Source organism: Coffea arabica, chromosome 1c (genome assembly GCF_036785885.1).
Source record: "Coffea arabica cultivar ET-39 chromosome 1c, Coffea Arabica ET-39 HiFi, whole genome shotgun sequence".
Lineage (NCBI taxonomy): Eukaryota > Viridiplantae > Streptophyta > Magnoliopsida > Gentianales > Rubiaceae > Coffea > Coffea arabica.
In genome coordinates, this window is record NC_092310.1 from 56539301 (window position 1) to 56563916 (window position 24616).

Consider the following 24616-nt stretch of genomic DNA (forward strand, 5'->3'; position numbering starts at 1 on the left):
TTTGTAAATTTAGAATGTTGTCTTGAGAGGCAATTGGTAGTTTTGTTGCAAGTGTTGATTTTCAACTAAGAAACGGTCACAATAGTACTGGCTCGAAGCTATAAAAAAAAATTTATATCAAATTCAAGCATTATAGAAATGTTAAATCGGACTTTATGATTCGATTCAGTGTCATTGATTGACAGAAAAATCAAAATCTCCCGAAATTTTTAAAGTAGATTGAGATGAAAAGTTAAAAAAAAAAAACAAAAAAAGAGAGAGAGGGAGAGTGGAGTGCGTGGGGAATTAGATATGGTCCGCGACGCAAATAATTAAAAAGCCCGGAGACTGTGGTTTAAAAAACCCGTCACGAAGTTGTGACCGGGGGATCTCAACGTCGTGTGGGTGAGATCCTTGAGACCTGATAGACCTCTCCGTACGGCGCACTCCTCATTTTTCTCCATTTCCAGAGCTTCCGAAAATAGGCGGCAAATATTTCCAGTTGCCGGCTGGCAAGCGGGAACATCAAATCAAATCCAACCGCAATTCATCTGATTGAGCCGGCTAACGTTTAACCCAAGCTTTCTTTCACAAGTAGTTAGGGTTTCTGTTTTCGGTACGTTCTTCTTCCTCTTTCCTTTCTTTTTAACTGACTTTATTAACTTCTCCTGAATTTGGAATCATTAACCTCATATTACGGAGTTAAAATCCACTAATTAAGACTCTTCAACTGTTTATTCTTTTTAAGTTTCTTTAATCGTTAATTTTTATACGCTTTTTATTTTTGTTTTTAATTCTTAAATTTCTACGGCTTAGTTAATATGATGAATGAGCGAATGAATGAAGAAGGTGTCGGTAGTGAGAAGAATGAGAAGCATTATCACTTTGTTGGGTCAAAATGGAGTGTGGAGATACTTCAGATACGGTCGAAGGGTTCGTTTTTCTGATGTTTTGGAGGGAAAACCCCGCTTTCAATTGAAGCAATTGTCCACAAGCTTCCATTGTTAAGCTTGAATCTGTGAACTTATTCACACGACCTTGTATAAATTAGGCATTGTAAGAGAGGCATTTATACGGGAGATCTTATATGTAGGGAAAAAACCAGTCTGGCGAATGGCAGTAGTAGGTCGGTGTTATAGAGTCCATCCACCGCTGATTTATCCCTGTTGTTACTCCCACAGGAAAAGCACCATTTTATGATTTCACTTAAGAATGACGGAGTATGGTCAGTGTGTCATTTACTGGGGATAATGAGCCTCCATTCATACAAATGGTGTCAAAGAGGATGGACTTTGCTCACTCAATTCCCACAAATTTATGAGCTGGTGTCTAACCCTTGCTTTCTCGAAACGTTGATTTATTTGTCAAAAATATGTCTCGATCTTATTAATTTTGCAGTCTCATTAATAGAATGAGGTTTCTCAATCATAAAAGCGGACCACAGAGAGATTTTCAAGCATCTTGTGACCAATTTTCAGAAAATTTATGTTATACTTTTGCTTTTTTCCTTGGCCACTTGTTGATGGTCATTTCCTCATGCTGCAGCACAACAATGATGGACTTGCAGATTCTATAGGTTTGTGCGCGCTATGGATAACTCAACAAGTCAAGTATTTAATTCTGTTGAAAGAAAAAGCTTTTTGCCTATTGACAGTAATGGCAATGTTTTTCTTGATGACGAGCTCTCAACAAGCATGGAATTGTGTATAGGCGAAGATGATAAATGTGTTGGACAGCTTATGGCTATGCCATTAACTGAGAATTTGATTGAGCCACACATAGGCATGGAGTTTAATTCAAGGGATGATGCTCGAGATTTTTATGTTGCTTATGGCAGGCAGACAGGCTTTACTGTCCGCATTCATCATAACCGCCGGTCACGCATCAATAACATGGTTATTGGTCAAGATTTTGTTTGTTCCAAAGAAGGTTTTCGTGAAAAGAAATATGTGCAGAGAAAAGATAGAGTTCTTCCTCCACCGCCTGTCACTCGTGAAGGTTGTCCTGCCATGCTGAGGGTTGCTTTTAAAGATGGAGCTAAGTGGGTAGTCACTAAGTTCGTGAAAGAGCACAATCATAGTTTGATGTCTCCTAATAAAGTTCCTTGGCGAGGTTGTGGAAAGAATTTGATCAACCAGGTACTCTCTCTCTCTCTCTCGGACAAACTATTGAGTTGGCCTTGTTTTCAGGACTGGATGAAAAGCATCGTTATGCCATCAAGATGTGTACTTGCTTATTTAAGCTTAATTAGCCTTGTCTCCAGTATTGTAACTCATGGTTTTGAGGAGAATAGGTTGATGATAGACTGTAGCAATCCTTTTTGGTTGTTTTATTTGGAAACCTAAGGGATGTATCGCATTTTTGGGCCTCATAAATATTTTTTTTTTTGGGGGGGGGGGGGGGGGGTTTAAATGTTGGTTTCATTGTTTTTAAGGTTTAATAAAAAAGTTGATCCATGTATTGCAAATGGCATGATTTAGTATTTGGTTTTTTCAGGATGAAAAAGATCAAAGGATTCGAGAGCTCACACTTGAACTTTACAATGAAAGGCAACGATGTAAACGTCGATGTGCAGTTTACCAGGAACAATTGCAGACATTGTTGAAATATATTGAGGATCATACTGACCACTTATCGAAGAGTGTTCAGGAAGTAGTTGAGCGTGTACAATCTATTGAAAATGAAGAACTAGAAGATTCAGAGTAGCTTGGTTTGTTTGTAGAAATTCTTTTGTTCCTTATTCATTTGTTTTTATTTAATTTACCTGATCTAACTTGTAAAAATAGAAATAGTTGGGACGGTCCAGTTGAGTTACTATATTGTCCATTAACATGACCATCTGCATTAATCAACATGTACTTGGATGTGATAAACTCTCTAATCTTTAGGTTTTTCTCAAGTAGTTTTCTGCTTGATGGAAAATGTGAAGTGCAAATTGAGAGGGAAATTTACTCTTTTATCCTTTGTTTCCTCATCTCTTTCCTGCTGTTTAACATCTATAGCCTAAGTTTTCTACTGGTTTCTGGAGATGACTAACCTATGGTTTGTTATCAATTTTCCTGTGACTGGTTAGGAGCGGCCCACCAAATGCGTGATTATGGTGGCTTCATTTGCTACTGGTATACAGCAGAAATCCTTCCCATTAACCAGACTTGGTTGAGGAGCTGCCCAACTCAAAGCCTTGACCTTGGGTTGACATGATAATAGCTCATAGCAGAGAACTATACCTTTGCCTGTGTATTTTCTACTTCTTGCTTTGTGAAACGGTGTTGTGGAACTGAAGCTTGATATGTCTCACCCTCTGTTGTTTGCTGGTACACTGGCTTTAAAGAGACGAATGCAACATGCACCAGCTAATTGTTGGTAGCTTTGGCCATGTGCACCACTCGAGTTTAGTCATTGATAACTTTTGTTTTCTTAATGTTCTTTGCCGCTGGAGGGGTTTAATTAGCATCATTTAACCTCCTAGAATACATTCTACGGAAGAAAATGTACCACACGTATTGAAGCTAATCGGGCTACAAGTTCTATAACGTTTCACTCAGATCCTCATCAACATATTTGCTGAGATTTTAAAAACCGGAAGTGGGGGAAGGGAACTTGAAGCTAGGACCTCAACCTCACCCGTGAGAGCAACACCTCTTCAACCGTCCACTAAGATATGATGGCTTTTAAAGGAAAGAGCACACAACGCTGGCTCTAATTATTGCCCTTTGGTCAGATACATTAGTCACAAAAAATATAGTATGACAGTTAATTGCTAATAAAGGTCCAATGCATCCCATTGCCAAGACTAGTTAGCACAAGAAATTATCAAGCTAAATACAAAATCAGTCATAAAACTTTATATCGATTTAACAAATCGATTGTTAACAAAGCCACTGCAAGAGACCATCCACTTCAAGGAGTTGGCGTAATCTGCCCAAGAATCAGATGCTCTTTGTGAGCTAGGCCAAGCTCAATGTTTCACACAAGAAACATATAGTCCAAGTGGCCAACTTTAACCTTAGTAAGATTGGCAGCAACAGTTGATGAGCTTCCAACCTGGGATACAATCATCATTCACAACCCTCGGAAAACACAACGTATCAATATATATTGCACCCAGTGGGTCCTATTAGCGTCCAATATGAGAAACCTTCCAATATGAGAAACCAGTCCACGAGGGTACCTAGTTTAAAGTGGTTTTGCTCAAAAAATCTAGATAAGTGCGTGGTGCATCCGTTTGGTCCCGTGATAGTTCAGTTTCCTCTGGGTTATCCTGGAACCTCTTCAGGTCCTCTCTCTTCCCCTAGTGTAGGATAATCTATCGAATCCACAAAAAAAACAAAAAAAAAACAAAAAAAAACAAAAAAAAGAGAGCAACCTAGTCCATGAGATTGCATGTCCAAACGGCTGGGCAGTACATCACACAATTTGCTAGTGATGATCTTTCGCCTCAAACCAGCCTGCATGTCCCTATCAAAACAATTGCAGTCCCGCTTCTCGCTAAACAAAATGCCTGATGTGTCTGAAGCTTTAGCATTTTTTCTCATGTCTCTGGTGCAATTTGAATTGTCCAAAAGTTTAGGTACTCAGAGGTCTGGAATGCTACGATTTCTTCTTCTGTGTATGTTGCATTATCATCAGAAAATAGCCCAGTCATCATCGTCTCCTCTTGTTCTTCAGAAGTGATGCTGCTTGTATAACCATCTTATCAACCTCATCAAGATCAGGTACATTTACACCCTGACCTGATGATTTCTCTCTTCTTGAGTCAGCCGATATTTGACGCAGATGCTCTTCAAAATCTTCTATTTCTACATTCCTTTGCGGCGGAAACTTTTCAAACACATCTAGATAGAGATGCTGCTCCGACTTCTCCTCATTCTCTGACTCAGACTCAGTTTCAAATATATCTGATAAAGCATCAGAATCTGAATTCAACCCCGAATCCATCATTGAGTCATCATCCTCATTGAGTTCATCACTTTTAGATATCAACTCTTTCAATCTTTCTGATCCCTCCAATGTTAGGTCTGAGGGCGACGTAGAGTCAACAGTTTCAGCAGTTGTTGATTGATTTTCTGCAGAAGCATCAACCTTGCTTTCTACCTGTGCTTGAAGAAGCTCAAGGTCCTGCTCAAGTCTAGGAATACATCTCCTAACAGCTCTTAATGCATCCCTATATTTGGATTTATCCAAAGCCTGCATCCAGAAGCAAAAATGAGAGTGGAACAAGGACAGGGAGAAGAGACTGGAGCTGAAAATGAAGAATTGTAAACCAGAACCGCAAACAAAATTAAAAAAAAAAAAGAGGGTCAGAACCACAATAAAAGGAGTACAACCTTCTTCCTAGAGAGAGTGCTCCGGGGAGACATTATCTCTGTTGGCGGCTGAGAGTAGTTTTTTCCCCTATACATAATAATAGTGTTGTCATCCTCAATGTCAAGCACAATCCCACCGCTTAATCGTGCCAGCTCAGCAGCAATCCCCCTGACCTCTTCAGGAGAGAATGTCTTCACTACCACTTTCAAAGTCTGATGCTTTTTCCAATGCAAGTGCATATTTAGGATCACACCTTGGTATATGCCTCGCCTTCCAACAGGCACATAATTCTTACATTTCTGACCCATCTTCAAAAAGTAAAAGTGTTCTTCTGGAGTCAATATCTCGGGATCATGTGTAGTTTCAGATGACTCCTTGGGCTCAATCTTTTGAAGAGATTCAACAAGCCTTTCCTCTTTTTTCCGAGCCTAAGATGGAAGATGCAAAAAAAAAAAAAAAGCACAGGAGATTCCGTTCGTGGTTAATGCATCTCACACTAGAGCATGACAAAGTGCATCATGAATGTGTTTATAACAGGTCCACCAGTTCGTATTACATCCTCTTCACAATCAGTTATAGTAAGTACAGCTCTCTGCTACATTGATTAGGCTAGACACAAGCAGATGAAAAAAATATTCAAAGAACCTCCATTGAGAATCTGAGATATATAGAGCTAAACCCTTCTAAATCATATCCATATACACAGGGAATAAAACAGGGGTAAAAAAAACTTGGGATCTGAATGGCAAGCTGTCGTAAGCAACATATATCCAGTACTGTACTTTATAAGAGTGGCAAAGTCTTTACCTTTTTCAATTTGTAAACAATTTTTTCTTCGGCAGTCATTCTCTCATAGTCTTTCTTCTTTTTCCACCTGAAGAACTTCAACCACCTCACCACAGCCCTTTTTCCCTTGAGTTTCTTCCTCTTCTTCTTTACCTCACTGAAACCATCCCCACCATCACCAACATTTCCATTGCTGTCAACAGCTTTATCTGCTCTGCTTAAAGATCGACCAGAATGTATCCACGAAATACCTCCAAGATTGCACTTTTGGAATCCATAACCTTGCCCAATTAAGGATTCTCTACCAAAATCCTTGCACAAGACGCCACAGACACTACTATACAATAAGATTCAATATGAACCCAGAAATTGATTATGCGATAAAACAAACCTAATTTGCAAAAATAAAAAATGCAGACTACTAAAATATAAATATATATGTGTCATTACCTGGGCTTGGAAAGAATGGAATTAGATAAGTAAGGCAAGAAGAACAAATGATTAGACTGATTAGAGAATAGATGTCTAAGTTTTGCTGAAGCAGAATTTAATCTCCTAACCATCATCTTGGAGTCCAACAATTGTAAGGGAACAGAAAGAAAGCAGTGAAGAGCTATCCGATCTTTCTTTGCGGGAAAAGGGGGGTTTTTAGGCCTTTGCATATGTTTGCGTAGATTGGGCTTCATTCGGAAGTTGGGCTGTCATTCGCCGGAATTTTGACTTTGAGGTTCAAAAGAAAAGACAGAAGGAGAAAAAAGAAAAGAAAAAAAAAACTAATTCTTGGCAATCTTTCCACTTCCTCAACAAATTTTTTGAGATCAGGTGATATTTCTTGTCTATTCATCGCTTTTCTTGTAAACCGGTATTGATTGACTAATATAGACCAAAATCTATCTATTATTGTTTATTCTAACTATGCTGTTCTTCAAGTGTCAATTGATTGGTATGTATCTCTAGTAGATTACTGTTGTTTGTTGCTGATAATTGACTCTTTTTTTTTTTTTTTTTTTGTTTTGAAATTGCTCATAGTCTAGCTGTGGGGTCTTGCACCACAGCCTTTTCCTTATAATTGGTGTTCTATTGAAACCGATCTTTTGCTATCCCGGCTGCAATTACTATCCCAAAACATTTTGTACTACCAAGCAGCTCAAAATGTTCCAAGAAGCAACTCCTCAAGACATGCGTGGGAGCCTTGGGACTGTATGATTAAGGCATGAAACTTAGCAGGTTTGAAAGTGCTCTCACCAATTGAAAAGCTTCATCCGGATGAAAATATACAAGCCACGGTCTTCACGGCTATATACAAGACAAGAGTCCACAAATCCTCTCACAAAAGAGAAGATCAAATTACAGAACACAAAAACTAATAATGTTAGTGACTTATTAGGAAAAAAAAAAAAAAAAAGAAAAACAGAGAAGAAAATGGCCAGAGAAGATCCATCCCCAGAAACTAACTAAAAGAAAAATCGAAATCATTACATGAAACTTTTGCACATTAGTATTAAAGCCACAAATACGATTCCATCTGCGGAAGATGGAGAGATGCAATTAGCGCATCACTCATTGGAGGTCTCCTTTATATGAATGAAGAAAGGTTGTTCCTCCATGAAATCTCCTTCTACAATAGTTATTAAAGTCAAAGCCAAATTAACTTAAATTACGTAATTAATAGTGGTATTTCTCAAGGAACCCTTTTCTCTTCTTTCTATTTTGAAAGAAAAATTCTTTTTCCCGGGTGGGTCGACCTCAAGTTAAGGCAGCAAATCCACCACCCTTCATCATCTGCCTGAATTCCCTGTAATTTACCATTCCATCTCCATCCACGTCAACTTTCTTGATCATCAACTTGCAGTCTTCCAAGGTTCTCCCTTGTTTCAACCCGAGCGACGACAACACCGATCTCAACTCTTCCACCGTAATAAATCCGTCTCCGTTTTGATCAAAAACGTTGAAAGCTTCCCTCATGTCCTCCTCCTCGTCTCTCTCGTCCATTATTGTTTGGTACAACGACCCAAACTCGTCGATATCTACATATCCGTCTCGGTTAACGTCAATCTTATCGATCATTTGGATGAGATCTTTTTCTGGGATGTAAATTCCCAAGTTCTGTAGCGAGTCATTCAGCTCCTTCTTTGTAATTTTTCCGTCGCCGTTGCGGTCGAACATCTGGAAAACCCGACGGAGCTCTCCCGGATCCATTTCTTAAACCCAGCTAATTTTTGTTTATCAACATATACCAGATGGCTTTAGGTACGCTGAATGCAGCTTAAAAGAGGAACACAGAAACAATAATGACAACAATTTTACATGTTATACAGATAGAGGGGAAAAAAAAAGCACTAGGAAAAAAAATAGAGAAATCCCAAGGAAGAGGAGATGCTAACAAATTTTGAGGATTATGGGAAAGCCAAAGGGAAGGTCGAAATTCCCGGGGAAAATGGTTGGCAAATTGTGTTAGAGATAGAGATATATATATATACATATACACGCATGCACAGGGCTTTGTGATGAATGCAAAGGGACTTGAGGATACCCACTAAAGTCGTCTAATGACTGGTTAAAAGTTGTGGAATTGAATTGGGGATTTTGGTTTCTGTAGAATGCAATCGAATATTGAATACTCGTACCATAATTGACGCACTCTGGATAGATAGGCTGGCTGACTGTAGCAGTCAAAGTAAACCTATCAGTGGGAAGGCCGAGGGAGGAGGGTGGTCTCGATGATACTGGAATTTAGCCGGGACGGGACGGCTAATTGATTAGAATATAGGTGTTAAAAAGAAAAGTCAGACACTTGCGGGTCTGACAGGGTCCTGTGACACCAAAAATTTTTTTTTTTTTTTTTTTTTATAAAGACACATGGGTGCCGGGCACCCACGTGTCTTTAAAAAAAAAAAAAATTTTTTTTTGGTGTCAGGTTCCGGGCTGACACAGCCCGGCACCCATAGATATATACAGAACCCCTGTCAAATTCGCAAGTGTCTGAATATTTTTTTTTTTCACCTATATTCTAATCAATTAGCCGGGACGGCAATATACAACTTCTTCGTTGCCTGACCTTACTTTGACACTGTAAGAGTCAAAGTAAACCAATCAATCTAGACCTTTTCAAAGGCTCCTCAGACCATTGAGGATTTGAAGACTAGCATATTGATAAGTAGTCAATCTGCTTATATATTTTGTCCAATTTTACCGTGACATTAATAGCAGCGAGAACGAAACCCAAATAATTAGATTTAATTGTTGAAACCCAATATTTTATCAAAAGGCAGCCTGCCAGGTTTAGCACGTCACACCGTTTGCAGTCCAGAGGAATTATTCTCAAGTGTTCAATTCGTTGTTTGAGTCAGGCATCAATACATTTATCAGCCTAGGAACTTTTCAGTTCTGTGCAGAATTCACTTATCCATAATTCCAGAAGTCATGGTGGTGCACAAGCAATAATCTAATGTGATGGCTATGTTAATCAAATAATTCCAACTGATGAAATGTCGAGAATCATTCATTAATTGCACAAGTTGCTGATACAAGCCAGACTAGTAAGAGCATGATCACCTTATTTCAGGGCAAGAAAACTGCCCATCTCAGGACATCTAAACAGCAACAGCTTCTGCTTTTCAAAAACCCACATATTTATGGTCCAATCTACAGCTAAGCCATTGGAGTCTAACTGATACCTGATAGTGAAAGTCAATATACATATATATTTTAAAAGGTCCAAAATGGTGGATTAATTTCTCTATATACTGGTGGCAAAAAACTGGTCAATTGTCACTGTCGGAATCTACATGTACTAATATATGCCCACCAAACTGAGTTAGTTCTATGGGTAAAGTGAAATTTTTTTCAAATTATCACAACTGGCCATCGTGCTGAGTCAACACGACAGCCATTAAAATTTTTGATTTCATGAATTGCGAGCCCGCATTGCAAAATAAAAAAAATAAAAAAAAACACGAGGACCTCCGAACATTATTAGTTTTTTTGTAGGAAAATCTCTTAATATCGATAGAGTGTCAATTTTTCTCTTAATATCTTTTTTGGATAACCTTAAATTATGTAAACCATCTAATTTTAATTATCCATCTAATTATTTATACTTCTTAATTAAATAAATAGCAAATGTTATTTGACTTCATCACGTAGGCCATGCTCGTGACGTCTACTTCCACGAGATGATGCCCGTGTTTGGCTAGGAAGACGTCCAACTGACCTTTGGTGAGGGATATTGTGCGACATAGAGGCACCACTGTCCTGTCGCTCCGTGGGCTCGAAAATCATGCGATCAAATCGCCGAAGGTACTGCATAGACCCGAATGCTTCATCCGCAATCATCACTAGACTCGGATGAAAACTATGTGTAGGGTCATCATGCTGGAGCCCGTCCAAAGATTGGTGGGCAATGCGATGCATACTATCCATCTGTTTTCATGAATATACACAAACGGTTAGCATTTCGGTGAGAATAGAAAACAACTTTTACAAAATACGCTTCTTCGAATATCAAAGTTAACAAGAAAATCACCAGATACTCGAACTGTCCTGAAGCCTCATAGTGCACGTGCCCGGACTGCGGATGCTTGCGAAGGGGAGGTGTAATATACAAGACGGTGTGACGATGATACCAGCTTAGATAGTCGTTTGAAGGACTGAATGTATGCGTCGACTCTCCTGAAACTTCAGCATTAGCACGGTCATTCCAATGACCTATCCAAACACTGTGAAATTCAGCCCAATTTCTTCCTGCAAATCCGGCCAAACCAAGTTGATGCAATCCCCCCCGATCAGTGTCAACGCTCTGGGGAATGTTTTGCTTCATTCCAAACTGACGCAAGACTCGATCTGGGAAATAAAACTCAACAATGTGCCAAAATATCAGCGGGACCCTCGCCCTCCATATACGTGCGCCTCGTCTGCAATATTCGGGCAGAGATGCTAGTACATCATCAGGGTATGGCATCCAGATGAACTGTCAAAAGAGTAAACTAGTAAGGAGTTTATGAATTTTATAATTTATAATAGCTAATTGTTAATTGAGTGGAATTGCTAAAATACTTGATCCATCCGTAGCAAAGATAGTTGCTCTCGATAATATGATACGTCCTGACTAGGAGGGTCAACCCCAGTACGCTCGGCTGACCATCTCCCTCCTCTAGGATAATCACCAGTCAATCGTTGAAGAGATACGTCAGGACGAATTGTCGGAATCCGCTCCCACGCCCATAGCTGTTACATTAATAAAATCATGAAGCTACGAACACTCTTATGCACATTCCAATAGTACGAAATGATGTATTATGTAATAAGCATGTAATTATTTACCTGTAGTAACAAGTATGGTCCACCAGTGGTATTCTGCCCCACATGCGATGCATGACACATACGTGAGTATAAACAGGCTAGTACTGCACTCCCCCAACTATACTTACTCATGGCCTCTAAATCACGCACATAATCGAGCCAGTTAAGGCTAACAACATTACCACATGAGTCTGCAAATAGCAACCCGCCTAATAAAATTAGAATGCACATTCGAGCATACTGGCGAACCATCTCATCCGGAGCATCTGGCGGTAATTGTGTTCCTAGTCGTGCATACATAGATGACATCTTTAGCCGCCCTTCCCTGAAACAATTATCCTCTGGCCAAAATCCCAAAACCTCTTGAACTAGATGTTTGCGCTGAAGTGGACTTCGTTTAACGTGGATCAAAGTAACCGGCAACCCATCCACGGGCAAGCCCCATAGTACCTCAACATCCTGCAATGTGACAGTCGCCTCACCCATAACAGGAAGATGAAATGTGTGTGTCTCTTGTCTCCAGCGCTCAACTAGCGCGGTGATCAAGCCATGGTTTACCTGAAGATAACCGGCCCTACGTACCCCACCAAAACCAGCTATGTCAATGTAGTGAGATACTCGAGGGTCAGAATGTCTAAAGATATCAAAAAACTTTTTATCACAACGTCTCACATCAAGGACGTCGCCCGCGCCATGAAAGACCGCAGTGGATCTGTGATGCGTCTGCAGATACAAAACACTCGGATCAATCGGACCGGGATGCGGAGGTGGTGTGCTTCTAGAACGTAGATGTGGTGCTACACTAGGACCTGCGTGTTCATGAGTGGTAGCCCCTTCGCCTGAGTTGCCTGCTTGACCAGATGTATCATATTCATGGTCATTATCACCAAAATCATCAGCCTCTGGTTCTGGTTCAAGTGTGCTTCTAGAACGTAGATGTGGTGCTACACTAGGACTTGCGTGATCATCAGTGGTAGCCCCTTCGCCTGAGTTGCCTGCCTGCCCAGATGTATCACATTCATGGTCATTATCACCAAAATCATCAGCCTCTGGTTCTGGTTCAGAGTCCACATCCACATCTACCAACTCAATATCAGTATTTGTTGCAGCATCAAGCACTGTAGCTGCATTAGTGTTCGAATCACGAGTCTCCAATGTTGGCATGTGACTACTACTGGGACAATCCTTCTCTATACGGTGCTCACTACCTCTTTTTCGTCCTCTTTGAGCCTGTTGGACATCTCTATGTGGACTTGCTATTGGCAAGGTCTGATTATCACATTGTCTCAAACCTAAGAGCTCCTCCACCTCCACGTAAATCTCAGTGGCATGCCCACTTTTGGCTTTTAAAAAGTACATTCCATCAACTCCATTATCATCTACCAAAGGCATCGCACCAAACACACCATGTTGCACACAATTTCGAAATATCAAACTAATGTTATGTCGATTCTGGTCTAGACCCATAATGCTGTATACTTTGTCTATCAACTCATTAAAGCCTACCCTTTCTCTAAGGAACATAACCTTTTTCGGCATCGGGGGATCGTAAAACATTGATCCTCCGGCATATATAATTTTGCCTCCCCAATAAAGTTGAATTACCAAGGAGTTATCGCTTGACATGTTCCACCTAATCTAGCATAACATTAAATTAATAATCTCATTATCAATTAAAATTACATGTTAAAACTACATTAATTACACCAAGTTAAATCAATAACTACAATAATTACACATATCTAAATAATTAATTAGATTAATTACACTTATTTAAATTATTAACTACATTGATTACACCTATTTGCACTATTAATTAAGCATAATTAATTACATTTAAAACAACAGTAATTACCCCTGCATTAATTTTTTCTTACTCCCATATTCTACCAATTCAATTATGACCTAAACAATCTAACTAAGCAGGAGGTCAAATAATTATATTAATTACCAGTTTTAACTACATTAATTACACCTACTTGAAGTCTTAACTGATTAATTACACTTAATTGAATGATTAACTACAATGATTGCACTTATGTATATTATAAATTTCTTGTAATTAATTTATTTATTTACAAGTCAAAACTATATTAATTACACCTAAATTAATTTATTTATAATCCTGTAGTTAGCCCATTAAATTAGTAACTAATTAAACTAATCACATGGGCAATTAAAAATTTTAATATTATAAAATTACGTTAATACTACGTTGATTTCATCTATTTATTTATAAAAAAAAAGTACGAATAAAATATTTATACTCTATTAATTTGTTCTTCAATATCATATACATTAAATAAATTATTAATTCTAAATTATTTTATTGTTATGAACCATATTATTTTAAATTTATTAACTGTTAATTTACATGGTTGGACTAGAACAACATAACATAAAACAATATTACAAAATTTACCATACAATAACAAAGAATACATTCTCTGTTTAAAACCAACTACATAAAATTAAATAAGGCAATCAATAAAGTACATACAAATAATAATTAAACAAGTATTCCACTTGCCTCAAGATTTGTTTGCCTTGTGGTGCCTGACACTCGAAAATATGACGGGGTGTTTTGTGGTGACGCGAGAGGAGCAGACGGATTCCCTTTCTAGCTGACCTTACTGAATGTGAATGTGAATGAGAGTTCCTTTTTGGTAGAGGGGGAGAGAGTCGAAAGGAGAAAGAGCGTCCCGTACGGTGCAGCGAAGAAGCTCTGTGAGAGAGAGAGAGGAGAAAAAGAGCAAGCTTAGAGAGAGATAGGAAAGTTCTGAGAAATGAGCTTTACAGGGCACTAATTGATGATCTAGCCGTTGATCAGCGAAGAGTACCCAATGGCCATTTTTTAAAATTATCAAAAAAAAAATCTGTTAACCCACCCAACATGATGCCTGGTCTATTTTAAAGTTTTTTCAAAAAAATAAATATTTTGGTGCCCTGTGCTGAGTCAGCACAACCGCGCTTTGTAATAATGGAGTACGCGGTGGAGTACAGTGTATGTATAATACGGATTCGATAGTGTTCATATTCAGTCCATTGCGGGCGGCATGACTTCTTCGCGTTTGATTCATCACCGAGCAATTAAAAGTTCCCATTTTCCGACCGACCTTCTCTTTTGGGGATTGTGGGAAGTGGGAAACATTTGCCATCAAGTTAGCTTTAAGTTGTTTGTTAAGCAGAGCAGCAAAATTCCCATCTTGAAGGAATCCAATCGCAATAACTATTTGGCTCATCTCAGAATGAATGATCAAACAGCGAAACAAATGATGATTAAGGAAAAGAATGGATAAATGTAATCCAACCATGTGTCCATTGAGATCATAGGATCTATTTGAAGAAAAGATCTAATGGACGAGCTAATTGGAATCACAGAGCTCAAATAAGAGTTCCGCCTTTTTTTTTAATTTGGCAAACGAAGAAATTGCCACAAAACACTTGCATACAGTTTTGGGACAGAGTGCGCTTGCCCGAACAAACTACCTATCCTACAAGCTTAAGCGCCCCCAACCTTTTCCCAGAAAAAAAGAAGAAAAAGACCAAAAACTCCCAATTCCAATTCCTCCTTAGAAAGTATTACCAAGCAAAAGAAAAAACGGGGAAAAAAAAGAGAGTAAAAGTAAAGCAGCAGCATGTACCAGTAGAAAAAGGGCCTGAAAAATCAGCTAAGCATCAGATCCAGGCGAGTGATACTGGCGACTTTCTTATCGCAAGATTTTTTGAAATTAATTGCCTGGCCCGCTTTTTAGCAATCGGATCCAGCCAAGAAGCTGACTTGCTTCCCTTTGTTTTGATGGTTTTTTTTTTTCAAATGACAAAATAGAGAAAAGAAAATAAAAACTCTTTTTTTTTTTTTTCGTCTTTTTCCCTCGCTAAGACCAGGCAAACACTAGGAATGGTATTTTTCCAGAAAGCTAAACGCATAATAAAGAATTAACAAACAAGGGAAGGGGAGATGACTACTTATCAGAGAAAAGAGAAACATAGCTTACGCCTGATGCCGCTCCAGCGGTTCAAAACTTGGTTCCGGCGAAAGGATATATAGAGGAAGGAGCCCCCACCATCGAATACAGGGGGAATACATTTAACAACCGAAGAACAACGGCGGACATTAGGGCTCTACGTTTCAGATGGGCTTTTTTAGTTCGACCCATTTTTGTTGGGATTAAATTGGAAGGCGCTAGCATGCTTTGGGCCTTCATTTTTGGACAATTATTGCTTCCAAGCCATTCTTTTCGTTCCAATCACTTGTCATCTTTCTGCCAATTCAATTTTTTAAATAATAATTTAATTGTGATATTTGCACTTCTCATTTTAATCTTACCACCATAAATTTAAAAATTGAATTTAAAATTTAAAAATAACATGCATATAATTAAAAGATGAACTATATTAGAATGTGATAAAAAGTGCTTTGACTTTCTCAACACACACGAGCAGTTTAATATGGTTTCTCTATTATTTGAAACAAAAATAAATTTAAAGTTTGAGATGAACTTTAATGGCTTCCGTCTATTTTTCCATGTTTATTAGCACACAACTATGGCTCTATCCGAGAAGTCTTTTGAACAAAATAGACATCTTCAATATAATACGGTATGGTGATTATTAATGAGATCAGCGTCTCTTTATTTCTGTGCTAAGGAAAAATACTATTGGAATTTGTCTTCCATTCTTATTGATGAGTCTGTGCGTACCAAACAAAAATCTTTACAATGATTCCCATTTGCTTCCCCAAATCAAACGCTTGAAAGAAATGGTTTAAACCCATTCCAATTGAGGAACTTTCCATGATGATTGCCATTGCCATTCAAGAGTAGCAACCAACTGGGAGGTTAATAGCTTTGTAGTTAATCTCCTCCTAACTGGAAATTAAGAATCGAGCTGGAAGGGATGTTCACAAATTACCATTTTCACTATTGACATCTTTTTTTGTTATTTTTTTAAAGGCGACAGCACTGCCGGTTGGCCATACCATCATCCAAAGAGTTTACTATTTCATTCGACCCAGAAAGTACTCAAGTCGAAACAAAACGAACGGGAAGCAGGAACACCCCGAACATATGCTCTCTCTTGCGAGTTGAAAGTTGGCAACTGCATTAGCCTGCAATAGATGAGGTTCAAGCGGGACTTAATATTAAACCTATCTCTGCTAGTGTGAACCTATCTAATATCCATACATTAGCCTTCAACCACCCGTCATCTTTAATTTCTATGCTAGCGTGAACATTCGGTCTGGATAGTTGGATAACCGCAGAAGCTCTGCTTCTTGTTTACAAGAGACAATTCGCAAATCACAATGTCAAGGACATCTTTGAAGAGCTGCTCAAAATAAACCACTGCTCAAGGGAGAAATAGTCACCAAGGGCAAAGGAGAGGAGCAAAATATGTATAAAGAGACAAATAAAAAGGAAAATGAAGATAAAGAGAATTAGTAGCGCTAAAAAGACCACATTCCATCGGATGAGGTGGATGAGACTATCTTTAAGATCAGGAAAGCTCACAAACTAAACACATCTGCTAAACGGAAAGCCTAACTCAATCTCAAATGGCAGCTAGTACTCATATACAACATATGCAACAATGTAACTTGCAGCTTTAAACACAGCAAATATATGCCCACTCATCGATTAGCCTACTAATATTCAGGGTAAAGCTACTTAAATAGAAGACAAAAGAGACAGAGAAGAGGGTGGAAGCAGTAGAGGAAGAGAATTTCGAAAACTTTAATGCAATTTCATGACAAGCCATCCATACCACAAACAATAGTCAAATACAATGCAGAGAAGTATCTTCAAAATTCTCCCTAAACCAATTATAAGGATAAATTGCCTCCACCATACTTGTTACAAACATTTTTTAAGAAAATAAAACAAATAGTATCTTTAACCACAATCAAGAGTGCATACAAATCCATCCAGGGAAAAAGTAGTGCGTAGAGCGAGAGAGACAGAGAGAGAGAGAAAAGAGCTATTTAACACATAAACTTCTTCCAAAGGCATATGCAGCATAACATACAGCAAATTTAGCTGAAAACCCGCATTCTTGTGACCCGCTACCCAAGTTCCTTACTGGTTCACTGTAATAACACATTGAGGAAAAAGGTTCATCAATTGTCTTTAAACCAAACCCTACTCCATCAAGTTAAAAATGGATGATACATTGGGTGCCAGGTGATTTAACCAGTATAGACATCTCATTGTACCGTTGCAGTAGCCTTAAATAGGAATACTAAGAAAAATGTGTCATGAGAACCCAGATTACAAATGAATACCTAGTGAAAGATAAGATTCTCAGATTGTTATAGAACTTCCTTTGGCAAGCAAATAGAGATGGCATACTTTGATCTCCTCTTCCCCCACTCCTTTCTTTTACCAACAATCAACGCACCTAACAACTAAACCCAGATAGAAGAGAAGAAGAGCCTCTACAACCAAAAATCAGGAAGAAAAGAAAAAAAGAAACTTATACATAGAATGAATTCCAAAGAAGGTAACCTGCAATTATAATGGTGAACTCTAAAAAAAAAAAAAAAAATCTCCCTTTTCACATTCAACTGGCTACTGTAATCAGTGCAACAAAAAGCTGACTGAAACTCGTCAATCACTAGCCCAGAGCACATAGGCATCAAAACCTCTCAGAAGCAGAGCAAACTACACAAGCTCGACAGCTTCACTACTTTATCTTCTATGGCAAACTCTCCTTTCATTTAACGTCAACAGTGGAAAATGCGGGCCAGATGCAAATCTCTAAAAGATTCTAGATAACATAGGAAGACATACAACTGTGAGTCTGTGATGCAACAGTAAAGAAAAAGTAAACTAAGAGCCACTGAATACTGGAAGTGAAAGAAGAAAACTTCAGAATGAACAAGCCAATTGTCAGGACTAAGCGTTCGATAAACATAACTTGAAGTAATTCTCCATACATCAAATTGGAGAAAACTTTTACCCAAATTTGCCAAATCAGTCCAAAACATTCCACCAAAATCTCAGCTTTTAAGTGTCCCCCAATATGCATACACATTATTTCCACAAAGAAAAAAGAAGCATTAAGTTTTCATTTCGTGAATCAACCTTACAGAAAATGCCTTCCATTTGTCAATGTACCAAGAGACCTTTACGGAATATCCCATGGCTTGGGCTCCGGCACAGCAACGACCATCCCCTGAAGCTCAGGGGTGAGAACCACCTGACATCCAAGCCGAGAGTGTTTGTTCAAAACCCTAACCCGAGAATTCCTCTTCAGCACATACTGCTCGTCATAAGTAGGAGGCGGCAGCTTCTCGAGCCACTCCTGAGCGATGTGGACCTCGCACTCAGCCGAGCAAGCGTCAATCTCCTCAAGCCGGTGGGAAGCCGGGTCGATTAAGCCGTGGTTAGCCAAAGCTTTTAGGAGAGTTTGACCCGAGAGACCGACTACTTCTCGCTTAATGCCGTCCGGATCGACTACGGAAAGCTTGACGATGCGATCCGCAACCTTAGCTGAGGGGGATGAGGAAAGGGAGGCGGAAGAGCGGTTGATTATGGCTCTGGAGCAAAGGGATATGGAGGGGCTTTTGGAGACCTGAGAAGCGAGTCTCTGCAGAGCTGCGATCGCCATTGTTGCTGTTGGAGGACTGGAAGAAGGTCCGAGGGTTTCATAAAATGGGAAATTTACCTTCGTTAAAAGCGCGCAATTTGATATTCTTCTCTGCGTCGTCTATTACTACGTCGTTTTGATGGTCCTCATAATTGCAGACCGTGCGACATCGTTTTTGCAATCCCAAAATTGTTGAACGTGCGACATCTTTTTTTGGAAACGACTTGCCGCGTCTGGATAGAAAATTACTCCCTCCGTCCCACAACTTTGATAGTCCTTTTCTTTTTTCACACAGTTTAAAAAAAAATAGTTAATTTTATTAGAAAAATAAATTTAGATTGCTATTTTTCTAAAATACCCTCATATTAAATATGGTACAATTTTATGGGAACTTGAATTGATGGTAAAAAAAGGATCAACTCTCATTAAATGAGGTAGATTTATAGTAACAACTACTTACATTGAATAAGGGTATTTTAGGAAAATTAAAATACAACTACATTCTTCAATTGGAAAGTGGACTACAATTTGGGACAAATGAAAAAGGAATACATGACTATCAAAGTGGGATGGAGGGAGTATCTAAAATAACTTTTTTAAAAATATACTGTAAAATTTTTTTATGTAATGTATTTTAGATAAAAAATATATATATTAACGATATAAGTAAATCAGTGCACGTGAATAAGGTATAAATTAAACACTATTTTTTCGAGAAAAAGTTCAATAAGAAAACGTTATTGCCACTTGTAATAAGCAGTACAGCCAAGAAAAGCAGGGAGGTGAAAAGTTTTCTTTGCTCTTGTACTCTTTGTAGTTATAGGAGAAGTATTACTGTAAATTATGTACCGCAGAAAAGGGATCCCTACTGGCATACTCATCTAACCGGTTTATGCGGTGCATAATCCGTTCCTGCGTCCGCCAAGCATTTTTGGCCAAGTAGAATTACATCCAACAGTTCCCCAAAGCTCATTCTTATGCATTTTCCTTCAGTTATAAACTGGTTTTCATTCTTGATGATCGTCATCTTGCATTAATACGCGGAAAGCTCACAGTTAAAAGAGCTTAGCATTCTTCATGTCACACATATTACAAACAAACTGCTGTTCTCCATATGCACAACGCACATCCATAAACCTGGCTATCATTCGATGCTTAGAAGCAAGAATCTCAGTTCTACAGTGTTAAGCACCTATACAACAGAATACAACAAATACCATCATGTTGTAGTAGAGGCACATAAGATGGTGCATAACTTGCAGCGTCTACAAGACTGTCAAATATGTCCTGTTCGACTCTATCCAACCTACTAGGCACATATACTTGGAGATACAAGTTACACCACCTCTTTTTTTTGTGGGCCGCGCGGGGGTGGTAGAAGTCAGACATACAAGTGCAACTACACGCAAAATTCAGCTCCACTTGAAGCAATGAGCCAGTGAAATGAAGCAAGAACTTTTCAAGGCCAACCTTCAATACAAGCATCAAGTTTTCAAATCTGCTGATTAAAATAGCAATGAAAGCGTCCCTCTCCCCGTATTCATATTCATGTACAACACCGATCCACAGCATATGGTTTGGGATCAACCTTCCCAGGATTGCCCAACACCATATCAACAATCATTTCAGCAGTCCCTAGAGCCTGAAAAGAAGTATTGGACAGACACAAGGTCATTTGTTATAACAGTAAAAGAAAGTAAAACAAAAAGAAAAAGATGGAAAGTAGCTTCAGCTGCATCCGACATAGCCCGAATTACAGGATCCACAAGCCATATTCATATGTTATACTAGATTGTGCTTTTATGCATCGCACCAGAAGGAGAGAAGTTGAAAATTACCAATGTTAGTCCTTCACCTTCATGCCCTGCAGCAATATAGAAGTTTGACCATCCAGGAACAGGTCCAATCACTGGTTTCCCATCAGGCACTAGAACACATGATTGATTAGTCCATAATAAAACTCATCTTTCAGTGGGATTCTAATTGTACACATTTACAATAATAAGAATTCTATATTATTTTTTTTCATTGGTACTTACTGTAAGGTCTTAGTCCAACTCTCACTGCTCTATTTTTCTTCAACTCATCCAGAGATTTTTCTGTCAATGCAGGAAAGAACTCTGCAGCCCTCTGCCAAATGCGGTTGATGATGGACTCATCTACGTCCACATTGAACCCTAAAAGCTGCCGGCTGCTTCCTGGGACAACACAAGAGGCAGGGATGTTGTTATATATTTTGGTTGACTTAGGGATGTTCTCTTACTATCAATCAGAATATGCAGCTTTTAAGTATAATCTTTTGGGTGCACCATCAGTAGCATCAATAAACTTACTTTACCTGTAACAAAGACACTCAAAGGAATTCAATGCTCCTATGCAGATGGGCACAGACAGATACAGAGAGAAGGAATCAAGAAGTAGAATGAAGTTGAAGTTGAAGTTGAAAGTACCGAGAACTAGGTTTCCTGAGGTATCCATAGTGGCTGTCATTGAGACAGATGTAGCCTGGGCATCATAGAGGGGCCTTTTATGAGAAGCAGTGGATGGCAGAGATGCAGATTGGTGATTAACATATCCGGCCTCCATGAGACCATGATTTAGTTTGAAGGAATTAAAATTCTCAACCACAAGCAGGTGGCCCTGTCAAACACATTAGAAAGATGTTTGACTTCACAACAGATTCTGGAGGAAAGAAAAAAAAGAAGCACCAGTACTGCTACATTATATAATCAACTTTGCTAGCAAAATTTGCATTTGCTTTGAAGATCATTCACTGCAAATCTAGTTAATGCACATCTACCACCACTGCTCTTACATTGTGCCTAATTCTACAGCAGAACCTACTTTTAATCACTCAGTTTCCAAGCTTTTAAATCTGCATCACATATCTTATTCTGACCTTTCGAGGCTTTACGGGGATATCCAATTTAATGTTTGTACTCTTAATCAACTCATGCATCAGAGTTCCAGTCCAACAACCAGCTGCCATAACAACAGCCTTCTTGCTGAAAATTGTATTCTTCGAAGTCTGAACGGCATCAACCTCTCCACTGCTGCCAGATCTGTTCAAGTTCCGGTTAACTAAAAACTCATCAGTTAAATCTGGGAGAAAGTTCTGCAAAATAGAGAGTACTCTACCAACAAACCTCAACAAATAGGTTGCCGGCTCATGATAAAATTCAGCATATCTCCCTTCAGAGGCAAAATGCCTGTTCTCCTACGCATAAAACATTAAGTACACAATAAATCCAATGAAGCTGTCTAACCCAAAATAAAAAGGGGGGAAAAACAGAAGCACTGAGTGTGAGAGAAAAAAAGAACCTTCTCAAGGAATGCAACTGCACATCGAGCATCTAATTGGCAGTCATCAGGTAAATAAGCCGCCGTACCTTCCTTTCCGAGCACAAGCGCAGGTTCTTTCAACAGCAAATCTTGGTTGGACAAGAACACTGCCTCCAACCCAGCATCACATAGTTGCTTCACCTTCGCCTTCAACAAGGTAGATTCCTCCTTCGTTTTACCAACCAATAAACTTCCTATCAAACATCAGCAATGTTCTATAGATAATTAGCACTTGAGGATAATTCAAAGAAGCAATATGTTTGTTAATGCATAACAAGTTTTTCTTATCCTCCTTTATATTTCATGAAAACTGGTTCATGCACGAGTGAAGACAGGTAATGTTCCCTCTAAGTGTCCAATTCACAAACAATATGATCCAATTAGATTTATGTACTATGCCACATACGAGGAATGAGCCAAGTGAGCACAGAGAAGCTTCACCTTAGAAATCCAGAAAATAGGGTTGAGTGCAACAAATGCTCACTAAATATAACAACTTATTAGATAGGAGAAATGACCAAGCGAGCACTAATAAGCTTCACCATAGTAACTCATTAATTTAGAGTTGAACCCTACTAATTCTCATTGGATGGGGCATGCCAGCTAAATGCAGCACATCATTCGATTCAGTTGACGATTCAAAAAGCTAGTCAATTCCACCATCCACAACAAACATTGTTATACCACCTTTCAACTTTTACGCCTATTATGTCGTCAGTGCATTCAGTAATCTCGAAAAAATACAGTAGAAATGGGCAAAAGAGTGAAATCGAGCACAATTAACTTAAAGCAGAAACATTAAAATGTCATAGAAAACACAAAAACAGAAAAGACTTTATAAAGAAAAATGCCTGCAGGCCACCATTGTGGAGTCATTTCCAATGGGGAAGGGAAGGATGGGAGTTAAAATTAGTACCAGTCTTCATCCATCCAAGAATCTGCAAAGGATTCAAGCCCTGATGTTGCAAGCTCTCAGCCAGATTAACCCACAATTGATGGCTTCTAGATGCTAGTTCCCATTTTTCAGCTCCAGGTGTCTTGTTTATCCTCCATATGTACCCCTGCCCTAGAACCACCCTCAACGTTAACATCACCAAAGAGACTGCTAGCTACAACCAATCATCAAGCCGCACCGGAAATAGATACACGACACATGCTCTATCATCTTAAGGAAAAAAAAAAAAAAAGAGGTGTACCAGCTCCAGTGGCACCAGCACAAGGGACGGCAGCATCAAGTATGGCGACGGAGAGATCCGAAAAGAGGAGGAACTGTCGGGCGATGGTCAACCCGATGATTCCGGCGCCAATGATGACGACGTCGAAGGAAAGGGAGGATTGGGACTTAATAGTTTCCCGGTTGGGCGCATTGGTAGCATGGAGCGGAACTTGGGACAGAAATCTACGAGTCCTTCTATTAGCTGAAGCTGAAGTAGACAGAGGTATATTATTCAGCGGCTGGTCCGGGAGACCATAAAAACCTGAATTCGAAGCTAAACGACAAGGGCCATCAAATGTTAGATTTAGAAGACTCGAAAAGGAGTTTGAGGCGATTCTTAGAGGCATCGAAGCCATGTGTTTGAAGGCAGCAGAGTGAAGACTGCTACTGTTGGGAGTGAGGGAAGCGGAAAGGTATGATGCCGGCTGATGATGGAACATGGAAGGTTACGTACGTTATAAAATCAAAACCGAAGTCTCAGCTGGCTGGACCTGGAGCTTTCCAAAGGATCGCGGGAAATGATTGGTTATGTTGCTGGTGGGTTTGGGCTATTACATTTACGGGAGTGCTGCCAAATACTTTGATGAGAATTGAAACGGATTAGGGGATACCTTAGGATCAATTGCAAAATAACTATGAATATCCTGTTAGAACTATACACATTGAATTTATATCGTCTAGTTGCACCACCTATCTACCTAATTACAAATTTATTTTTTACATAATAACATACATTCACACTTGCTAGTGAATAAAAACTTTATTAGAGTGAATTTTTGATGTCAAACTCGTAAAATTTTATAATTTATACGAAATTACAGTATGACTTGCCCGTGAAAAAACATACTTATTGTTTTACATTTTTTCGCGTTTGTTACATCTTTGATATTATTTTCTTCATCAAGCTGTAAGATTAATGCTTCCACAAAATCAATATGGAGTTTGGAACATCATTTTCACTTTTACAACTAACTGGAAATGGATTGCTTTCCTACTTTTTCCTCCTCTTATCAATCAAAAATTGAGCTCAATTACATCTCCATTTTTTTTCCTTTTCTAGTTTTAGCCCTTTGTAAATATTTCTACATATTTACATAC

General features: G+C 38.9%; 6 protein-coding genes across 14 annotated transcripts; 1 reads left to right on the forward strand and 5 right to left on the reverse strand.

Annotated features, from left to right (window-relative positions):
• Nucleotides 1–262: 262 nt before the first annotated feature.
• On the forward strand, nt 263–3355 carry LOC113731944 (protein FAR1-RELATED SEQUENCE 3-like). Of its 2 annotated transcripts, XM_072080861.1 has the most exons (4): nt 263–595; nt 1525–2117; nt 2476–2689; nt 3053–3355. In XM_072080861.1, exons 2-3 carry the CDS (start codon nt 1569–1571, stop codon nt 2683–2685), a joined length of 759 nt encoding a protein of 252 aa, XP_071936962.1. In that variant the 5' UTR covers nt 263–595; nt 1525–1568; the 3' UTR covers nt 2686–2689; nt 3053–3355. The 2 variants fall into 2 exon arrangements, with proteins under 2 accessions (XP_071936962.1, XP_071936956.1); XM_072080855.1 differs by lacking the exon at nt 3053–3355 and having other exon boundaries at nt 2476–2938.
• Nucleotides 3356–3736: 381 nt separating this feature from the next.
• Nucleotides 3737–7216, reverse strand: LOC140004204 (uncharacterized CRM domain-containing protein At3g25440, chloroplastic-like). Of its 3 annotated transcripts, none has more exons than XM_072080842.1 (4): nt 6523–7216; nt 6094–6409; nt 5307–5714; nt 3737–5166 (listed from the first exon to the last, which is right to left on the reverse strand). In XM_072080842.1, exons 1-4 carry the CDS (start codon nt 6756–6758, stop codon nt 4624–4626), a joined length of 1503 nt encoding a protein of 500 aa, XP_071936943.1. In that variant the 5' UTR covers nt 6759–7216; the 3' UTR covers nt 3737–4623. The 3 variants fall into 3 exon arrangements, with proteins under 3 accessions (XP_071936943.1, XP_071936945.1, XP_071936950.1); XM_072080844.1 differs by having other exon boundaries at nt 6094–6406; nt 6523–7215; XM_072080849.1 differs by having other exon boundaries at nt 6094–6384; nt 6523–7197.
• A 129-nt stretch (nt 7217–7345) lies between these two features.
• LOC113712964 (calmodulin-like protein 3) lies at nt 7346–8271 on the reverse strand. The gene has a single exon (XM_072080881.1). The coding sequence runs from the start codon at nt 8269–8271 to the stop codon at nt 7819–7821; it is 453 nt and encodes a 150-aa protein (XP_071936982.1). The 3' UTR covers nt 7346–7818.
• Nucleotides 8139–15529, reverse strand: LOC113731893 (serine/threonine-protein phosphatase 7 long form homolog). Of its 6 annotated transcripts, none has more exons than XM_072080807.1 (7): nt 15372–15529; nt 13904–14098; nt 11395–13006; nt 11128–11298; nt 10598–11041; nt 10286–10494; nt 8139–8337 (listed from the first exon to the last, which is right to left on the reverse strand). In XM_072080807.1, the coding sequence occupies exons 1-7, from the start codon at nt 15461–15463 to the stop codon at nt 8319–8321; spliced, it is 2742 nt and encodes a 913-aa protein (XP_071936908.1). In that variant the 5' UTR covers nt 15464–15529; the 3' UTR covers nt 8139–8318. The 6 variants fall into 6 exon arrangements, with proteins under 6 accessions (XP_071936908.1, XP_071936903.1, XP_071936934.1 ...); XM_072080802.1 differs by lacking the exon at nt 8139–8337 and adding an exon at nt 9554–9749; XM_072080833.1 differs by lacking the exon at nt 8139–8337 and adding an exon at nt 9554–9749 and having other exon boundaries at nt 11395–13011; nt 15018–15467.
• Nucleotides 15530–18215: 2686 nt separating this feature from the next.
• Nucleotides 18216–19065, reverse strand: LOC113731888 (uncharacterized). The gene has a single exon (XM_072080888.1). The coding sequence runs from the start codon at nt 18979–18981 to the stop codon at nt 18499–18501; it is 483 nt and encodes a 160-aa protein (XP_071936989.1). The 5' UTR covers nt 18982–19065; the 3' UTR covers nt 18216–18498.
• Nucleotides 19066–19942: 877 nt separating this feature from the next.
• LOC113731868 (uncharacterized) lies at nt 19943–24062 on the reverse strand. The gene is made up of 9 exons (XM_027257354.2): nt 23499–24062; nt 23219–23368; nt 22282–22496; nt 22107–22177; nt 21860–22022; nt 21411–21600; nt 21000–21158; nt 20799–20887; nt 19943–20602 (listed from the first exon to the last, which is right to left on the reverse strand). The coding sequence occupies exons 1-9, from the start codon at nt 23956–23958 to the stop codon at nt 20507–20509; spliced, it is 1593 nt and encodes a 530-aa protein (XP_027113155.1). The 5' UTR covers nt 23959–24062; the 3' UTR covers nt 19943–20506.
• Between the last annotated feature and the right edge of the window lie 554 nt (nt 24063–24616).